The 15,452-nt window shown below is 43.4% G+C and overlaps 1 protein-coding gene across 3 annotated transcripts in view; it reads left to right on the top strand.

Moving 5' to 3' along the window:
- Positions 1-15,452, top strand: part of CTCF (CCCTC-binding factor) — a 71,373-nt gene that overhangs the window by 24,667 nt on the left and 31,254 nt on the right. For all 3 annotated transcript variants that reach the window (XM_075837466.1, XM_075837464.1, XM_075837465.1), the window contains exons 2-6: positions 3,407-4,180; positions 5,565-5,735; positions 7,367-7,500; positions 8,028-8,148; positions 14,046-14,195. In XM_075837466.1, the coding sequence (XP_075693581.1) occupies positions 3,412-4,180; positions 5,565-5,735; positions 7,367-7,500; positions 8,028-8,148; positions 14,046-14,195 (1,345 nt within the window). In that variant the 5' untranslated portion in view covers positions 3,407-3,411. The remainder of the gene's footprint in view (positions 1-3,406; positions 4,181-5,564; positions 5,736-7,366; positions 7,501-8,027; positions 8,149-14,045; positions 14,196-15,452) is intronic.

Genomic DNA, 15,452 nt, shown 5'->3' with positions numbered 1-15,452 from the left:
TATTCACTATATTCTGCGGGGTGATACGATTACGGCGATACCAGATGTTTATAGTTTTTTTTTTTTTATGTCTTATGGTGTTTGCACGATAAAATACTTTTTGTAAAAAATCATTGACTTTTTGTGTTGCCTTATTCTAAGAGCCAGAACTTTTTTTATTTTCCATCAATAAAGCCGTGCGAGGACTTATTTTTTTTTGCGTAACGAATGGTCGTTTCGATCTGCACCATTTTTAGGTACCGTATATGTCGGCGTATAAGACGACTGGGCGTATAAGACGACCCCCAACTTTTACCCTTAAAATATAGAATTTAAGATATACTCACCATTTCGTGCAAGAGCGCTTCACTATGGCCATCGGCGGCAGGACCCAGGACTCTCTGTCTCTTTGAACTCGCGCATGCGCAGATAGGCTGCTTCATCGCGCAAGATCTGAGAGGCAGGGAATGAGAGGAAAGGGCGGGACAGAGGATCTTACAGAGATGTTCCCTGGCGGCTAATACCGGCTTCCCTCAGATCCGTGGCGGATTCCGTGCATCCCGGGAGCCTGTGTACCGGACTGCAGGCTCACAAGGTAACACACAACTTGTGTGTAGACAATATGTAGACTAGGGATGTCACGATACCAGAATTTGGACTTCGATACCGATACTTCGTTTAGTATTGCGATTTCGATACTTTTGCCAACAGTAATAAAAAAAAAATTCTTCCGTTTTCTGATGTGAGGCGCGACTTGTGATGAATTTTGAACGAGCCTCACATTAATAGTAATTAATCCCATCATGTTTCTCAGTCATATTGGGTTAATGTGCGAGGTACATGATGGGGTTAATTACTATTAATGTGAGGAACATGGAGGGTAAATTCATCGCACCTCGCGCCTCACGTTAATAAGTGAATGAAAGCCGTGTTTATTTCATTTTTTTACAGCGTACACATCATAAATGATGCAAAAACGTTGTACGCGCCAATACTGAATGTGTGTATTTTATGTATTGAGACTTATTTTAATGTTTATTGTAAAAAAGGTGAAGGTGTATTTTTTTTAAAAATTTAACAATACTTTGTTTTTACTTTATTTTTAAACTTTAATGTACTGACATATATCAGATATGTGCCAGTACATTAGCCTGTGGACGGATAATACACAGGCAGTTGTTAGGACATACTTGGGTATGTCCTAACAACATGAAATATGGTAAGACAGCCCTGGGGTCCGTCAATAGACCCTGGGCTGTCTGCCCATATATGGTATGGCCCTCGATCGCGTCACAGGAATTCCCTGTGACGCGATCCAGGGGCATCCCCCCCCCTTCTCACTTTCCCCTGAATGCTGCAGTCAGCTGTGATCGCAGCATTCAGGGGAATAACGGCGGAGATGAGCGGTTTCTCTGATCTCCGCCGTTAGAGCGGGGCTGCGGCTGTGTAATACAGCCATTGCCCCGCTCCTGACAGGAAGTGCGCACGCGGTCAGCATGAGGTGATGCGGCCGGCGCTGCACTAATGAGCGGCAGTTCAGGCACTGAAGACAGAACATGGGGGTGTTTTGTAGCGCGCCCGCCATGTTCTGTCTCCAGTGCCGCCGCTCATTAGTGCAGCGCTGGCCGCATTGCATCATCCTGACCCCGCGAACTTATCATGACTCAGGAGCGGGGCTGTGGCTGAATTACACAGCCGCAGCCGCGCTCCCATACATTCATGTGTTACTATACTGAGCTGTGCGGCTGCAACGTGCATCCCTAATGTAGACAATATCCGGCATATAAGACGACCCCACACTTTTGACATTTTTTTTAAGGGTGTAAAAAGTCGTCTTGTACGCCGATATATACGGTACATGCGACTTTTTGATCTCTTTTTTTTATTCCATTTTTTGGGAGGTGAAGTGACCAATCAATTGTGATTTTGGTACGGTTTATTATTATTTTCTTTTACGGCGTTCACCGCGCGGATTAAATAACAAAATAATTTTGTAGTTCAGGCCGTTACGATCGCGGCGATACCAATTATATATACTTTTATTTGTTTATTAATAATAAAGGACTGATAAGGGAAAAAGGGGGATTTTTACATTTATCACTTTTAAAACTTTTTTTTTTCTTATTTTTACACCACTTTTTTTAAACTTTTTTACTTTGTCCCACTAGGGGACTTAAGGGCAGGAGGCCCTGATCGCTATTCTAATACACTGCACTACATGCGTAGTGCAGTATATTAGAGCTGTCAGCTACTCACTGACAGCAAGCATAGTGGGTCCTGACTTCGTCAGGACCCGCTAGGTTTCCGTCGATGGCGTAGCCAGAGTCCATTGTTAGGATTCTGGTTGCCATAGTAGCCATCGCGGCCCGCTATCATGGATCGGGCCGTCGATTGTGGCTTAACCCTTAAGAAGCCGCGGTCACTATTGAACGCGGCTTCTAAGGGGTTAATCGACGGGGGACCTCCGCGATCGGTCCCTGCACATTGAGCTGTGACAGTCTGCTGTCTGAAACGGCAGCTGTCACAGCTCATGAACGCGCCCCGCGCGAACGGCGCCGTGTATACTCTATGACCTACTATTAGGTCACTGAGCGCGAACGCTCTAGTTAGCATGACCTAATAGTAGGTCATGTAGCGTTAAGGCACGGAGACGCCCCGTCATTAAGGAAGTGGACGGTGTCCCCCCTCCCCCAGGGGCTGTTCACGTGTGCAGATCCGGCAGGGATTAGAGGAAACAATAGCGCAGTATGCTGTGCTATGGTCTCTGGTAAACTCACGGACACCGGGACAGAACCCATTGAAGTCTATGGGTTCAGTCAGCGGTATCCGTTGTGCAACGGAACAGTTGCTTCTGGTATTCCCTTGTTCTACTCCTCTGACAGCAAAACAGAAAACCACAACACAGATGTGAACAGCTCCTTACCTGCTGGACCCATTCTGACTATTATATTCACACGGGATAACCCTATTACCAATCATAGCAAAGCTCTTGAATTATGGTTATCCTGTGTGTTAGAGGCACACAGGAGTTGTTAGCCGAGCCAAGTGTCCAGCAGACTGACAGATTCAGATTACAGCAGTGCTATGCAGCTTGTATGTGTAGTGCGTACATAGAAGTTACTTTGCAAAAAAGTAGATTACGATTTTCTAATTTACTCTAACCGAAAAATGCATAGATTTAATAAAAAAAAGGCTTCAGAGGTTTATGGTGTTTAACTACAATTAAGGCCTCATTTCCCCCCCCCCCCCCCCCACCCATGCCTAATTTTTATTTCATTTTTCTGCATGAAATATGATGCAAATTTCTGACCAATTATGTAAGTGTGAATGAAACCTAAAGAGGGAACATTTTAAAAAATGGACAAGCACTTTCCCTTTGTAATATTTTTTTATCTGCATTCTTAATTTTCTTTTTGTTTCTTTTTAGTTAAAATGGAAGGAGAGATGGCAGAAGCCATTGTTGAGGATTCGGAGTCCTTCATGAAAAGAAAAGAAACAAAGACTTACCAGCGACGAAGAGAGGGTGGTGCGGATGAGGATAGTATTGTTATGGTGCAGAGTCAGACAGATGTGAGTGACGTGTCCAGTGATGTTAATAGCAATGTTCAGATGGTTATGATGGAGCAGCTTGATTCTACAATATTACAGATGAAAACTGAAGTCATGGAAGGTGTAATTCCCCAAGAAGGTGATTCAACAGTGGATGATACACAGATTATAACCTTGCAAGTCGTAAATATGGAGGAACAGCCGATTAATTTAGGAGAACTCCAGCTTGTTCATGTCCCGGTAACTGTACCTGTTGCTGCTACTTCTGTGCGTGCGCATCATGCAGCCTACGACAATGAGATTACCAAAGGAGGTCTGTCCGAGCCTATGATTTGTCACACACTGCCCCTTCCGGAAGGTTTCCAAGTTGTTAAGGTTGGAGCAAATGGTGAAGTGGAAACATTAGAACAAGCAGAGCTTCAATCACAAGAAGAATCAACATGGCAGAAGGATCCAGATTATGCACCGCCTATCAAAAAAATTAAGAAAACCAAGAAAAGTAAACTGCGCTACACAGAAGAAGGGAAGGATGTTGATGTTTCAGTTTATGATTTTGAAGAGGAACAGCAGGAAGGATTGCTCTCTGAAGTTAATGCAGAAAAAGTAGTTGGAAATATGAAGCCACCCAAACCAACAAAAATTAAAAAGAAAGGTGCTGTAATGTAACTTTTTTTACATCTGTATTTTTTGTTTTTTTCACTACTACAGGCCAAAATATGTATGTCTATTTTAGAGGTAAAGGAATATTTTTATTAGTAAAAAAAAACATATAGCAGTCGCAACATCACATATGCTTCAAACACACTGATTATATTCAGAAGCCACTGCTGATTGACAAAGATTGCTATAGTCCGTGCAGGCATACTTGGGGCATGTTCACACACTTACTAAAAAACGTCTGAAAATACGGAACTGTTTTCAAAGGAAAATGGCTCCTGATTTTCAGACGTTTTTTAAGCCACTCGCGGTTTTACGGCCGTTTTTGGAGCTGTTTTTCTATAGTCGATGAAAAACTGCTCCAAAAAGCATGTCACAAGAAGTGACATGCACTTCTTTTTCGCGGGCGTCTCTTTCGTGCCGTTTTTGAACAACGGCCGCGTAAAAAACGCCCCGTCGGAACAGAACGCCGTATTTCCCATTTGAAATCAATGAGCAGATGTTTGTAGGCGTTCTGCTTCCGATTTCTCTGCCGTTTTTCGGGACGTTTACGGCCCGAAAAACGTCTGAAAACATTGTGTGCACATACCCTCAGGCTGGGTTCACACGACCTATTTGCAGACGTAAACGAGGCGTATTCTGCCTCGTTTTACGTCTGAAAATAGGGCTACAATACGTCGGCAAACATCTGCCCATTCATTTGAATGGGTTTGCCGACGTACTGTGCAGACAACCTGTAATTTACGCGTCGTCGTTTGACAGCTGTCAAACGACGACGCGTAAATGGACTGCCTCGGCAAAGAATGTGCAGGACACTTCTTTGCCACGTAATTTGAGCTGTTCTTCATTGAACTCTATGGGCAACACATGTGCCTGTATGGCATGCAGTTTCAGTAGTATTTTCTGACTTCTTTGGCAAACCGATGCCTTAAACCTAATGTGAAAAGTCTTACTACAGTACTCACTGGGGAAGGTGGGGCGGGAGCTTTCATTCCACTTTGTTTAATGTCTGTTTTGCAGGTGGGGAAAACATTTTGCTATTGAAGTTGTCTGAGTTAACGGGGAAAAATTAACTTACTGTCTAGTGTAATTTTTCATTTTTTTTTTTTTTTTTTTTTTAAAAGATTCTTAAATCCCCAGAAGAGACAGAGTTAAATAACATTTTCTGTGAACAGGCTAACCTGTGGGGCGGGGAGGTTGCTGCTTACCTTTTGTAGATCTAAATATTAAAACTATAGCTTAAAGCAGTAAGCGCCTAATTCCCCAGTGGCAGCTGCTGATGCTAATAATTTAATGTAGATAAATGACTGGCAGTGTAATTTTAACCTTTGTCGTTTTAGCAGTAAAATTTTGACTAAAATCACTTTTTTATTTTTCAGGTGTAAAGAAGACTTTCCAGTGTGAACTATGTAGTTATACGTGTCCTAGACGGTCAAACCTTGATCGTCATATGAAAAGTCATACTGACGAACGACCTCACAAATGCCACTTATGTGGTAGAGCGTTTAGAACGGTCACCTTGCTTAGGAACCATCTCAATACCCATACAGGTTAGATTTAATCATGTGGATATTTTATATTTCTTTTCAGTTTTGTTACTTTTTGGCAGAATATACTGGAATTGGGTAAAAGTAGTTTTGTGTTTTGCAAAGTCTCCATAAATGACGACAAATTTGAACATTCTATCCTTAAAGGGGTTATCCGTGTGGTTCATGGAAGGGGAATAAAAAAAATAATTACGAGGTACAGGGTGTCTGCTCCAGTGCGGACACCCTGTTCGCCACCTCTTCGGATCCAGAAGCTGCAGCCAGCGATAAACTGCAGTAGCACGTGACCGCTGCCAAAGCTTCTTGAGCGAGGAAGGGGGGTGGCGGGAGGTTTCAAGGCTCAATGCCTGTTGATTATTTTATACCCTCTCATGCAACACGCCATGAGTAAGGACAAGCGATTTGTCTGAAGCCCGTAGGCCCGCTATCTGATGCATCCACCCCTTTGTATATGGACTTTTTAATATATGTGGAATAAAGTTGGAATATTACTTCCTTTTAAACCCAGCGCTGGATCAAGTCTCTTTTTCTGCTTTTACCCTCCCCTGCCCTCCTGCAAAGTGTTTAAAACTCCTGAATAACCCCTATAATTTCAGAAAGCGATTGTAGATGCTGCAGAATTTACATTCTCCTTTCCAGTTTGGTTTCTATTTAAGTCTAATATTGAAATCCTCTTCTCTATGCCCTATTAGGGCTTATGAATTCCATAAGGGGGTGGCTGTCGCTTGAGCCCCCTCTGAGCCAGAATGGCAAGCTGCTTCCACTCTAGGAGACCCAGCACTCCATGCATTATGTGAACGGCTACTGGGTAATGCTACACTTGTGTGGCTAATAGCCGCTTCTGTGAAATGCCGTGGGTTTGGCTTCCATCTAAAATGGCGTGAGCACCTTCTAGGAAGTGTTTCATTCCCCTCTCCATTGTAAACACAAGCCCGCTTAGCCAAGCATGCATTTGTATGGAGGTGTCGGGAGATACAGCTGTTCAGCTGACAGCTATAGGAAGTATATGGGCACCTTAACACCCAGTCATCTCTAACCGCTAGGCATCCATATTAGATTGTTGGGGGTCCGACTCTCGACATCCCCGGTGACCAGCTGTTTGAAGGTGCCGCGATACTTGTACGAGCGCGTGGCCTCTTCATTGGTTACATGTTTTCTTTTTCGTGCTTTGCATGCACCGTTGCATTTGTAGTGGCTGTGCAAGTTATTGCATCACTGTCCCATTCACCCTCTAAATCGCTGATCGGCGGCGGTGCCAAGAGGCACACCCCCACTGATCTAATATCCATTTTAAAAACCTGTATTACCCCCTTTTAGCTCCCCTGAATCGTAAAAATGACCAACTGTTCTGAGGAGCAAGTTTGCATGTGGCAATCAATATGCCTGCACTTCCTGTTGGGTAAAAAAAAAAAAAAAATGGACGCTGAGACAAAACTAACAAATTCTTACCAAACGTGCCACCGCTCTATTTTCTTACTGTATGTTCATTTTTAAGTTTTGGATGGAAATACTTTCACTTTGATTATGTTTGTAATAAATATGTATCTCGTTCCTATTTTTTTTTTACCTTTCCTGTTTTAATATTGCTTTTCAGTGATGTCCTTTTTCATGTAGTGTATCTGCTCTTTTATTAGGTACTAGGCCTCATAAGTGCCCAGACTGTGACATGGCCTTTGTGACAAGTGGTGAATTAGTCAGACATCGTCGTTACAAACATACTCATGAGAAACCTTTTAAATGTTCCATGTGTGATTATGCCAGTGTTGAGGTAAGTGGTAGGAACATGCGATTTGTTGTTGGTGTATCTTTTTTTTCTTTTTGTTTTTTTTGTTTAGTTTGCTGAATCAGCAGTAGTAATTTCTGGTACTGGCTTTTAGGTGTGTAGTAGATAACTACCCAAGTCCTTGTTCATGGTGTAGATTTTCTGCAGTTTTTGAATGCATTTAAGCCAAAACCAGGAACGGAACCTAAACAGATGAAATATGCAAAGGAAGGCCTTATAGGTCTGGATCTAATTCTGGTTTTGGCTTACAAAAATGCATTCAAAACCTGCAGCAAAACTGCACTGTGTAAACAAGTCCTAAGGATTTGTTCGTTCAGCGCAATTGTTTTTATTTATTTATTTTTTTTAGCCAATTTTAATTCTGCTAAAACAGAATTGGAAGGTTTTCTTTATACTTTTATGCTAATCGCAGCCACTGCTGGGTATGGCTAGAAATCTAAAACACTTCTTAAAACTGCCGTGTGAACAAGTCTTTATAATGACTATTGGAAATGTTTTGTTCTCTTGATTAGGTAAGCAAGTTGAAGAGACATATCCGTTCCCATACCGGAGAGCGCCCTTTTCAATGCAGTCTGTGCAGCTATGCTAGTAGAGACACATACAAACTGAAAAGACATATGAGAACCCATTCAGGTAACTGCTCTTTTATTTATTTATTTTTTTTTAATTTTTTTATTTTTTTTTGGGTATGCCTCCGACCCCCCCCCTCCCCCCTATTATGCACTTAACAGTACACTTTAGGTGCCTGACTACCCTTTTTTTTAATAAATATATATATATATTATTATATTCTTTCCTACAAAAAAACTAGGGTTTAGATCTTAACCCTTCCGACAGCCCACTGTCTTAACGGCAGCTGACCGTCCAGGTCCAGAGTCTGGGGGACGATGTACCATGGGTATATGCCGCTGAAACTAGGTAAATATAAAAAAAAAAAAAATGTGGCTCCACCCAGTGGGCTAAACACTCTGCTGAGCTCCAAGTTCCTCAGTTTTAGACGTGTGTCCGTAGGATGCATACATGTCTTGCACGCAAATTCTGGTAAATGGTTGTTTTTTTGGGGGGTTTTCAGGTGACAGTGCCTCATGTGTTCCACGTGGTGACTTCCCTCCGGGCACTGGGCAGCAGGAGTTTCCACTTTTTCAGTGGATGCTCTTCCTACCTTGGTGGATGCCCACCTCTCTGGTGGATGTTCGCCGCCTTGGACACCCAGCATTTGAGGATGCCAGACAGCCACACTACGTGTGTGTGTGTTTTCTGAAGTGGTGACAGGCTGCGCATGAAGACGACTGATGGGTACGTTTCTCCCCTTTCCCCGCCATTGGGAGCTGTTGTGGAGCATTCACACTGTCAGCGGGCTTTGCGGCATTGTATATAATGTTTTTTTTATTCTGAGGTGTTTTGTTCTTGCTAATGTTTTTTGTTTTTTTTAACACGTGCTGACAGACATACTTCAGTATTATCTTCTGTTTTTTACTACAAGCCGCAGTGTTCTGCTGGTGGCACCATTAATTTAGGCCCCAGCTTTGGTTCTCTGCTAGGCCGCAAGCTGACCTCCCGACCGCTCTCCTCGCCACCCTGCCATTTTCCAGCACCGTTTTCGCGTTCGGATTTGTCTCCTGGCGTGACCTGGGTCACATGCCCGCTTTGTCCAAACGGCGTGCGTTATTTTTTGGGCTGCAGGGGAGGGGTTATTCTGTTCAGATACTTCCCTCTTTCACCAGTAGTGAACGCCATAGTACACTGAGCGGTGTACAAAAGTCATAAAGCACTGGAAACCTTCCTTTTTCACGAAGGACGCAGCACATAGGGGGTCTGGTAGCATTGCCATTGGCTATAGTGTTTTTTGTGAAAGGCTCATAATGTCTTCAAGGGGTAAAGCTCTTAAGACCCCCCCACACCGTTGTAACGTGCTTTGTACTGCATCGGGCAGCCTGACCCAGTCTGTGTTAAATGCCCTCCGCCTAAACCACCACAGGATTCCCCAGCACCCACAGTTAGAGCATATTACCCCCCCAATGGGTGGCTTCCCTCACCCAGGCAGTAGATAATCTCGCCCGCCACTCTCAGGCCATGGTGGATTCCTTACAACACCTTCCTCAGCAGTTAGCGGCCCAATTTGCAGCAGATTGGGTTAGCTTGGCTTTTTTTATTGAACTGGCTACTCGACTACAGGATGCAATTGATTCAGGGGACTCTCGTGAATATTTCCCTGCTCGCTGCACAGCTTTTGCAGATGTCAAAATAGATCTTTGACGTTTCCGTCCAATCTGACCAAAGGTTGGCTAAGGCCATGGCTAATGAGCTAGCTGTCCACAGGGATTTTGCAATAGAAACTGGGATATCGATGTGCCTCTTGGAAGAAGTTTTTCGACCTTCCTTATGCCCAGGTTCTCCTCTATGGACCTAACCTGGTCCAACTAATTTCTGGGTCTACAGGAGGAAGGAGCACTTTTCTTCCACAACGTCGTCAAAGATGGTTTCGTACATTTCGGTACTCTGTGCCCCGTCAGAGACAGAACTCGTGTGACCCCTGTCCTTTCTGAGCGCAGAGACCTGCTTTCCGGTCTAGAAACTCCGGGCAGCCCCACAACAGACCCGATTCAGCACAGCGGCCTTCCATAGCCTGAAAACTTGCCTCACCCGATCTGCTCTTTTGGGTGGGGGGGGGGGGGGACAGGACAGCTGCTCTCCTTCCAAGAGACATGGCTCGATAACATCAGACGCCTGGGTGCGGGAGGTTGTGTTGACAGGCTACAAAATGATTTTCTTCTCGCCCTCTTGGGTGCTTTTTCCTGTTAACTCCTCTTCCGTGCCCCTCCATGCCCAAGCTTTTTCTCAAGCCATTCAAAGCCTCCTCCATTAAGTAATTGTCTCCGTACTAACTCCAGAACAGTTCAAACAGTTTTAGGTCCAAAATGTACTGCGAAAAGGTTTGAATAAAACGTCTCAATTGATATGTGAAGATTCGAAGGATTCGCATGGAGTCTGTGCGATCGGTGGTCGCTTCCTTGGAGGTCGACTAGTTCCTGTCCTCAATAGACATCAAGGATGCTTATCTTCATGTTCCCGTTGCTCAAGTACATCCGCGTTTCCTGCGCTTTGCAGTAGGTACCGAGTGTTTCCAGTTTCTGGCAATCCCTTCGGGCTGGCCACGGTTCCAGGAGTCTTCAAGGTCATGGCGACGCCCATGGCTCCAAATATTCAGGGGGAATAGCGGTTATCCCATACTTGGACGATCTTCTGGTGAAGGCACCTTTCAAAAAGGACAACTTGGACAGCCTCAACATTAGACTGGATTGTCTTCTCCGATTCGAATGGCTGATCGACAGCACCAAGTTATCCCTCACTCCTCGGAGAATGGAGTTTCTAGGGATGGACCTGGAGATACAGGCAGCTAGGGTTTTCTTACCCAGGGACAAAATCGCCACACTTAGTGACAGTACTCCGCAGGATTGCTCTACCTGCTTCTGCATGAAATCTTGGGGATGATCGTCTAAACCTTTCAAGGCAGTCCCATTTGCTCAATTTTACTTCTGATCTCTACAGCTGGCAATTCTATCTTGGGATAACTCTTCGGATCTGATGTAGTTTTCTGTTTAGCGATCACCTCTATCCATAGTTTCTGAGCTGGCAGCCTTGTTCTGCAACCCTTAGTTTACGATTTTTCATAGGGACAAGTTGGTGCTACGTCCGGTGCTATCCTTCCTTCCTAAGGTGGTAACCTCCCATCTTAATGAGGACATTGTCCTTCCTTCGGTTTGTCCTAGCCCTTCTCATTCACGTGAATGTTCCTTACGTTGCTTGGATGTCGTTAGAGCCCTTCGGGTCTACATTGCAGTTACGGAGACCTTCCGGATGTCTGACTCCCTATTTGTTGTTCCAGAGGGCCCTCGTAAGGGTGGCCCGGCTTCAAATGCTACCACTTCTAACTGGATACAGTTGGTGGTTAAAAGGGCCTACCCTATTCCTGGTCGGTGGGGCATCAGACTTCTGTCCTTTAGGTCTGTGAAGCAGCTACCTGGTCCTCGTTACATACTACTTCAAGGATTTTATTTGGCCTTTGCCGATGCCAGTTTGGGTCAGATGGTGTTGCAAGCAGCCATGGCTAACATCGATAATTAATTTTTTCCCCACCCATAGGGACTGCTTTAGGATGACCCATGTAGGGATGCACGATGCATCGAAACTTCGATACTATTTCGATGCCGTGCACCCTCAAACGGTTAGATAATGTTGTTTCATGTATTTGTATACGAAGCTGTGCGGCCGCACAACTTAGCATTGTAACACATGAATGTATTTTAGCGCGGCCTGCGGCTTTCTAATACAGCCATCGCCTTGCGCCTGAGTCATGACAAGTGTGCACGCGCGTTCAGCATGAGATTATGCGACCAGCTCTGAGTGGCGGCACTGAAGACAGAGCATGGCGGTCGCACTGCAAAACACCCCCATGTTCTGTCTTCAGTGCCTGCGCTCATTGGTGCAGAACCGGCCGCATCACCTCATGCTGACCGCGCACACTTCTTGTCAGGAGCGGGGCAATGGCTGTATTACACAGCCGCAGCCACACTAATGCCGGAGATGAGAGAAACCTCTGATCTCCGCCGCTATTACCTTGAACACTGCGATAAAATCTGACCGCAGCATTCAAGGGAAAAGTTATTTTTTTTATTACTGTTGCCAAAGTATCGTTTTGGTATAAAGTATCACAATACTACATGAAGTATCGGTATCGAAGTCCAAATTCTGGTATAGTTTCAACCCTTGTCCCATGGTACTGTCCCCCAGTGAATGCTATGAGAAAGTAGAATCTTTGTACTTACCAGTAAAATCCCTTTCTCGTTGAATTTACTGGGGGACACAGGCCCCTCCCTATTTCTTGTATTGTTAAACCTTCTCTGCTCTTGGTACAAATTGAGGAGCTGAGTGCTCAGCAGAGGGTATAGACCACTGGGCAGTTTCACGGTTTTTGTTTTTTTCATATATTTACCTTGTCAGCCTCCTACTAGTGTCAGCAGACTATACCCATGGTACTGTCAACGTCTCTTCCCAACCCCCCCCCCCCCCTCCTCCGTGAATTCAATGAGAAAAGGATTCTACTGGTAAGTACAAAATCCTGTTGTTTTTCCTAGCCTCTAATTATGACAGACCTCCCATTCTATTTAATCTAGTCCACCCTCCTCTGGACGCTCTCCAGCTCTCCTATAGCCTTTTTACAATGTGGAGCCCAAAACTGAATGCCCTATTAGAGATGTGGTCTTACAAGGGATTTATAGTGGGTTAATATTACATTGGAGTCATGGGTTTTTATACAAACTAAAATCTTTGCTTTTGCAGCTGCTACTTGACATAGAGTACTGCTGCTTATCTTACTTGTAGCCAGAATACCCAGGTCCTTCTCGTTTTATTTCAATTTTAGTTCTATTCTATGTAAAAAGCAGTTATGATTACAATGACCTAGGTGCATTACTTGACATTTATTAACACACAAAATTAATCTGCCATGTTTTAGTCCATTTTGCCAGCCTATCTAGGGCTTTCGGCAATATTTTACAATTTAAGATCCTTAAATTTTATGTCCACAAGAACTAACCCTTTTTTTTTTTTTGTTTATTTCAATCCCATCCACAATGTTCTAAAGAGTAAAAAGAATTACGCTAAACACAGATACTTGTGGTACGCCACTGCTGGATTTTACACATTTTGAGTCTACCATTTATGACTTTGTTAGCATAAAATCTTCTGACAGACTAACGTTTAAAGGGAGAGAAAACAAACACCTGACAGCACTAGGTAGCTATTGGGTAATGGATTAGGGACATACCATGGTTGAAGATCATTGTAAAAATTTGTTGTTTTTTTTCTACGGAATCCATAGTGCTGTCGACTGCGCTATTGATTCCGTAGAAAAAACGGAAACCTGCCAGAACGGTGACAAACGGAAACCATTAGCAATGTTTCAGGCACCATTAAAAACAATGGTGAGGCAAACGGAAGCCGTGGTTTACGTTTGACTTTCCGTTGCGGGGTTCCACGACGGAAACCTCCGACTGAACCCCTCAACGGAAAGCCAACGCTGATGTGAACTGGCCCTTCGTGTCAAAAAAACGCTTCATTAAGCTTCACATTCAAATCAATGGAAAAACGCACAGTTAGTACATGTAACGTGTGTTTTTTTTTTTTTTACAAAAGTGTTTTCAAAAACGTGTCGTGTAAAAAAAAAAAACAAAAAGAAACGTTAGATCAATTCTTTGATGCGCCAAATGTACCAATAGTCAATAAGAATCCCAATTGCGCGCATGTCTGATTTTGCGGGAAACAATAGTCCAAAAGAATAGAATACCTTCAAATATTTTCTGTATTGCAAACGTCCAACTTACTGGACGGTAGTTACCCGGTCCCACCTTTTTTACACTTCTTACGTGTGTTGTTGATGGTTCTCCTAAGTATGCTTTATACCAGTAGCTCTTGTTTCGCGATTTGGTTTTCTCTGCTGGTTTTCTGATCTTGAATACCTTGTTTCCTAGGTGAAAAGCCATATGAATGCTATATTTGTCATGCACGTTTTACCCAAAGTGGTACAATGAAAATGCACATATTACAGAAGCATACTGAAAATGTTGCTAAATTTCACTGTCCGCACTGTGATACAGTTATTGCAAGAAAAAGTGATTTGGGTAAGTTAAAGTACATGGTAATGTGTTTTGGTTTTGTTTTTTTTATATATAATGTATAACGCTGGAGGCTGCTGAACGCTGACAATGATCAGTTTCAGTAATGGGGTGCAGAAGATGATTATAGAAGGAAATGGCTTTTTTATTTTTCAGTGCGATTTTTATTTATTTTTATCTCCTAAATTATTTTTTTGCCCTATTGGCTACATGATAAATAGCGGTTTCAATTTTATGTTGGGCTTTTTTTCTTAATTTTATTGCTTAGCCTTCCGTCGTATTGTCAAAGCTATGTAATTCCTGTGGTTCATTCTAGACATTCAGGCTAACTACTGCTGCACATTAGATTGAGGGGATGGGTAGGTTTATTTCAAAATATTTGCATAAATTTTCACTTTGAGATTAGGGGACAAATGTTGGTCACAGACCTGGTGCCACAAGCAAAGGTGATGGAGTATTTTTTTTTACTCGGTAACCTGAGACTTAAAGAGGCTCTGTCACCACATTATAAGTGGCCTATCTTGTACATGATGTGATCGGTGCTGTAATGTAGATTACAGCAGTGTTTGCTTACACTTGCCTTGCTGTAAATCTCACAAACATTAGCGAAGTGTCAGGATTCTGAATAGACCTCACATCCTGGCTGGAGGTAATGTATAGTCACTGTCAGGACACTGCAGTAACGTGTGCGTGTGTGTGTACATAGTGATATAGCTATATCGCGATCTGCAGAGTAAATGAATGGAGAGAAGTGTATGACGCTGATTGGTCCACGTCATACACTTCTCTCCGACGCCCACTTGGTCAAAAAGTAAAACACGCCCAGTTGTCCATTAAGAAACTCAGCATAAAGCTAATATAGGTCATAACTCCGTCAAAAATTATCGTTTCTCTAAATAAAAAACACTGCTGTAATCTACATTACAGCGCCGATCACATTATGTACAAGATAGGCCACTTATAATATCGTGACAGAGCCTCTTTAAGGCCCCATGCACGCGGCCGTAATTTTGATCCACAATTACGGACTGTAATTGCAGATCAAAGTACGGACCCTTTCATTTCTATTGGCCATGGACCCTTTCCCATATATTTACAGGAAGGTCTCACTCTCCCCACAGCCTGTCGATGAGAGAGGTCGGTATGTGTATTCACAACACATTACGTTTTTCCTTCCCAAAAATATAATCCCCCCCCCCCCCCCCACTATATGAACAAAGGTAATCATTCTGATGTAGATTATATATACACACATAATTTAAG

The sequence above is a fragment of the Rhinoderma darwinii genome, chromosome 9 (genome assembly GCF_050947455.1).
Source record: "Rhinoderma darwinii isolate aRhiDar2 chromosome 9, aRhiDar2.hap1, whole genome shotgun sequence".
NCBI lineage: Eukaryota > Metazoa > Chordata > Amphibia > Anura > Rhinodermatidae > Rhinoderma > Rhinoderma darwinii.
Note: the sequence above shows the minus strand (reverse complement) of the source record. Positions and strands in the feature narration are given on the sequence as shown.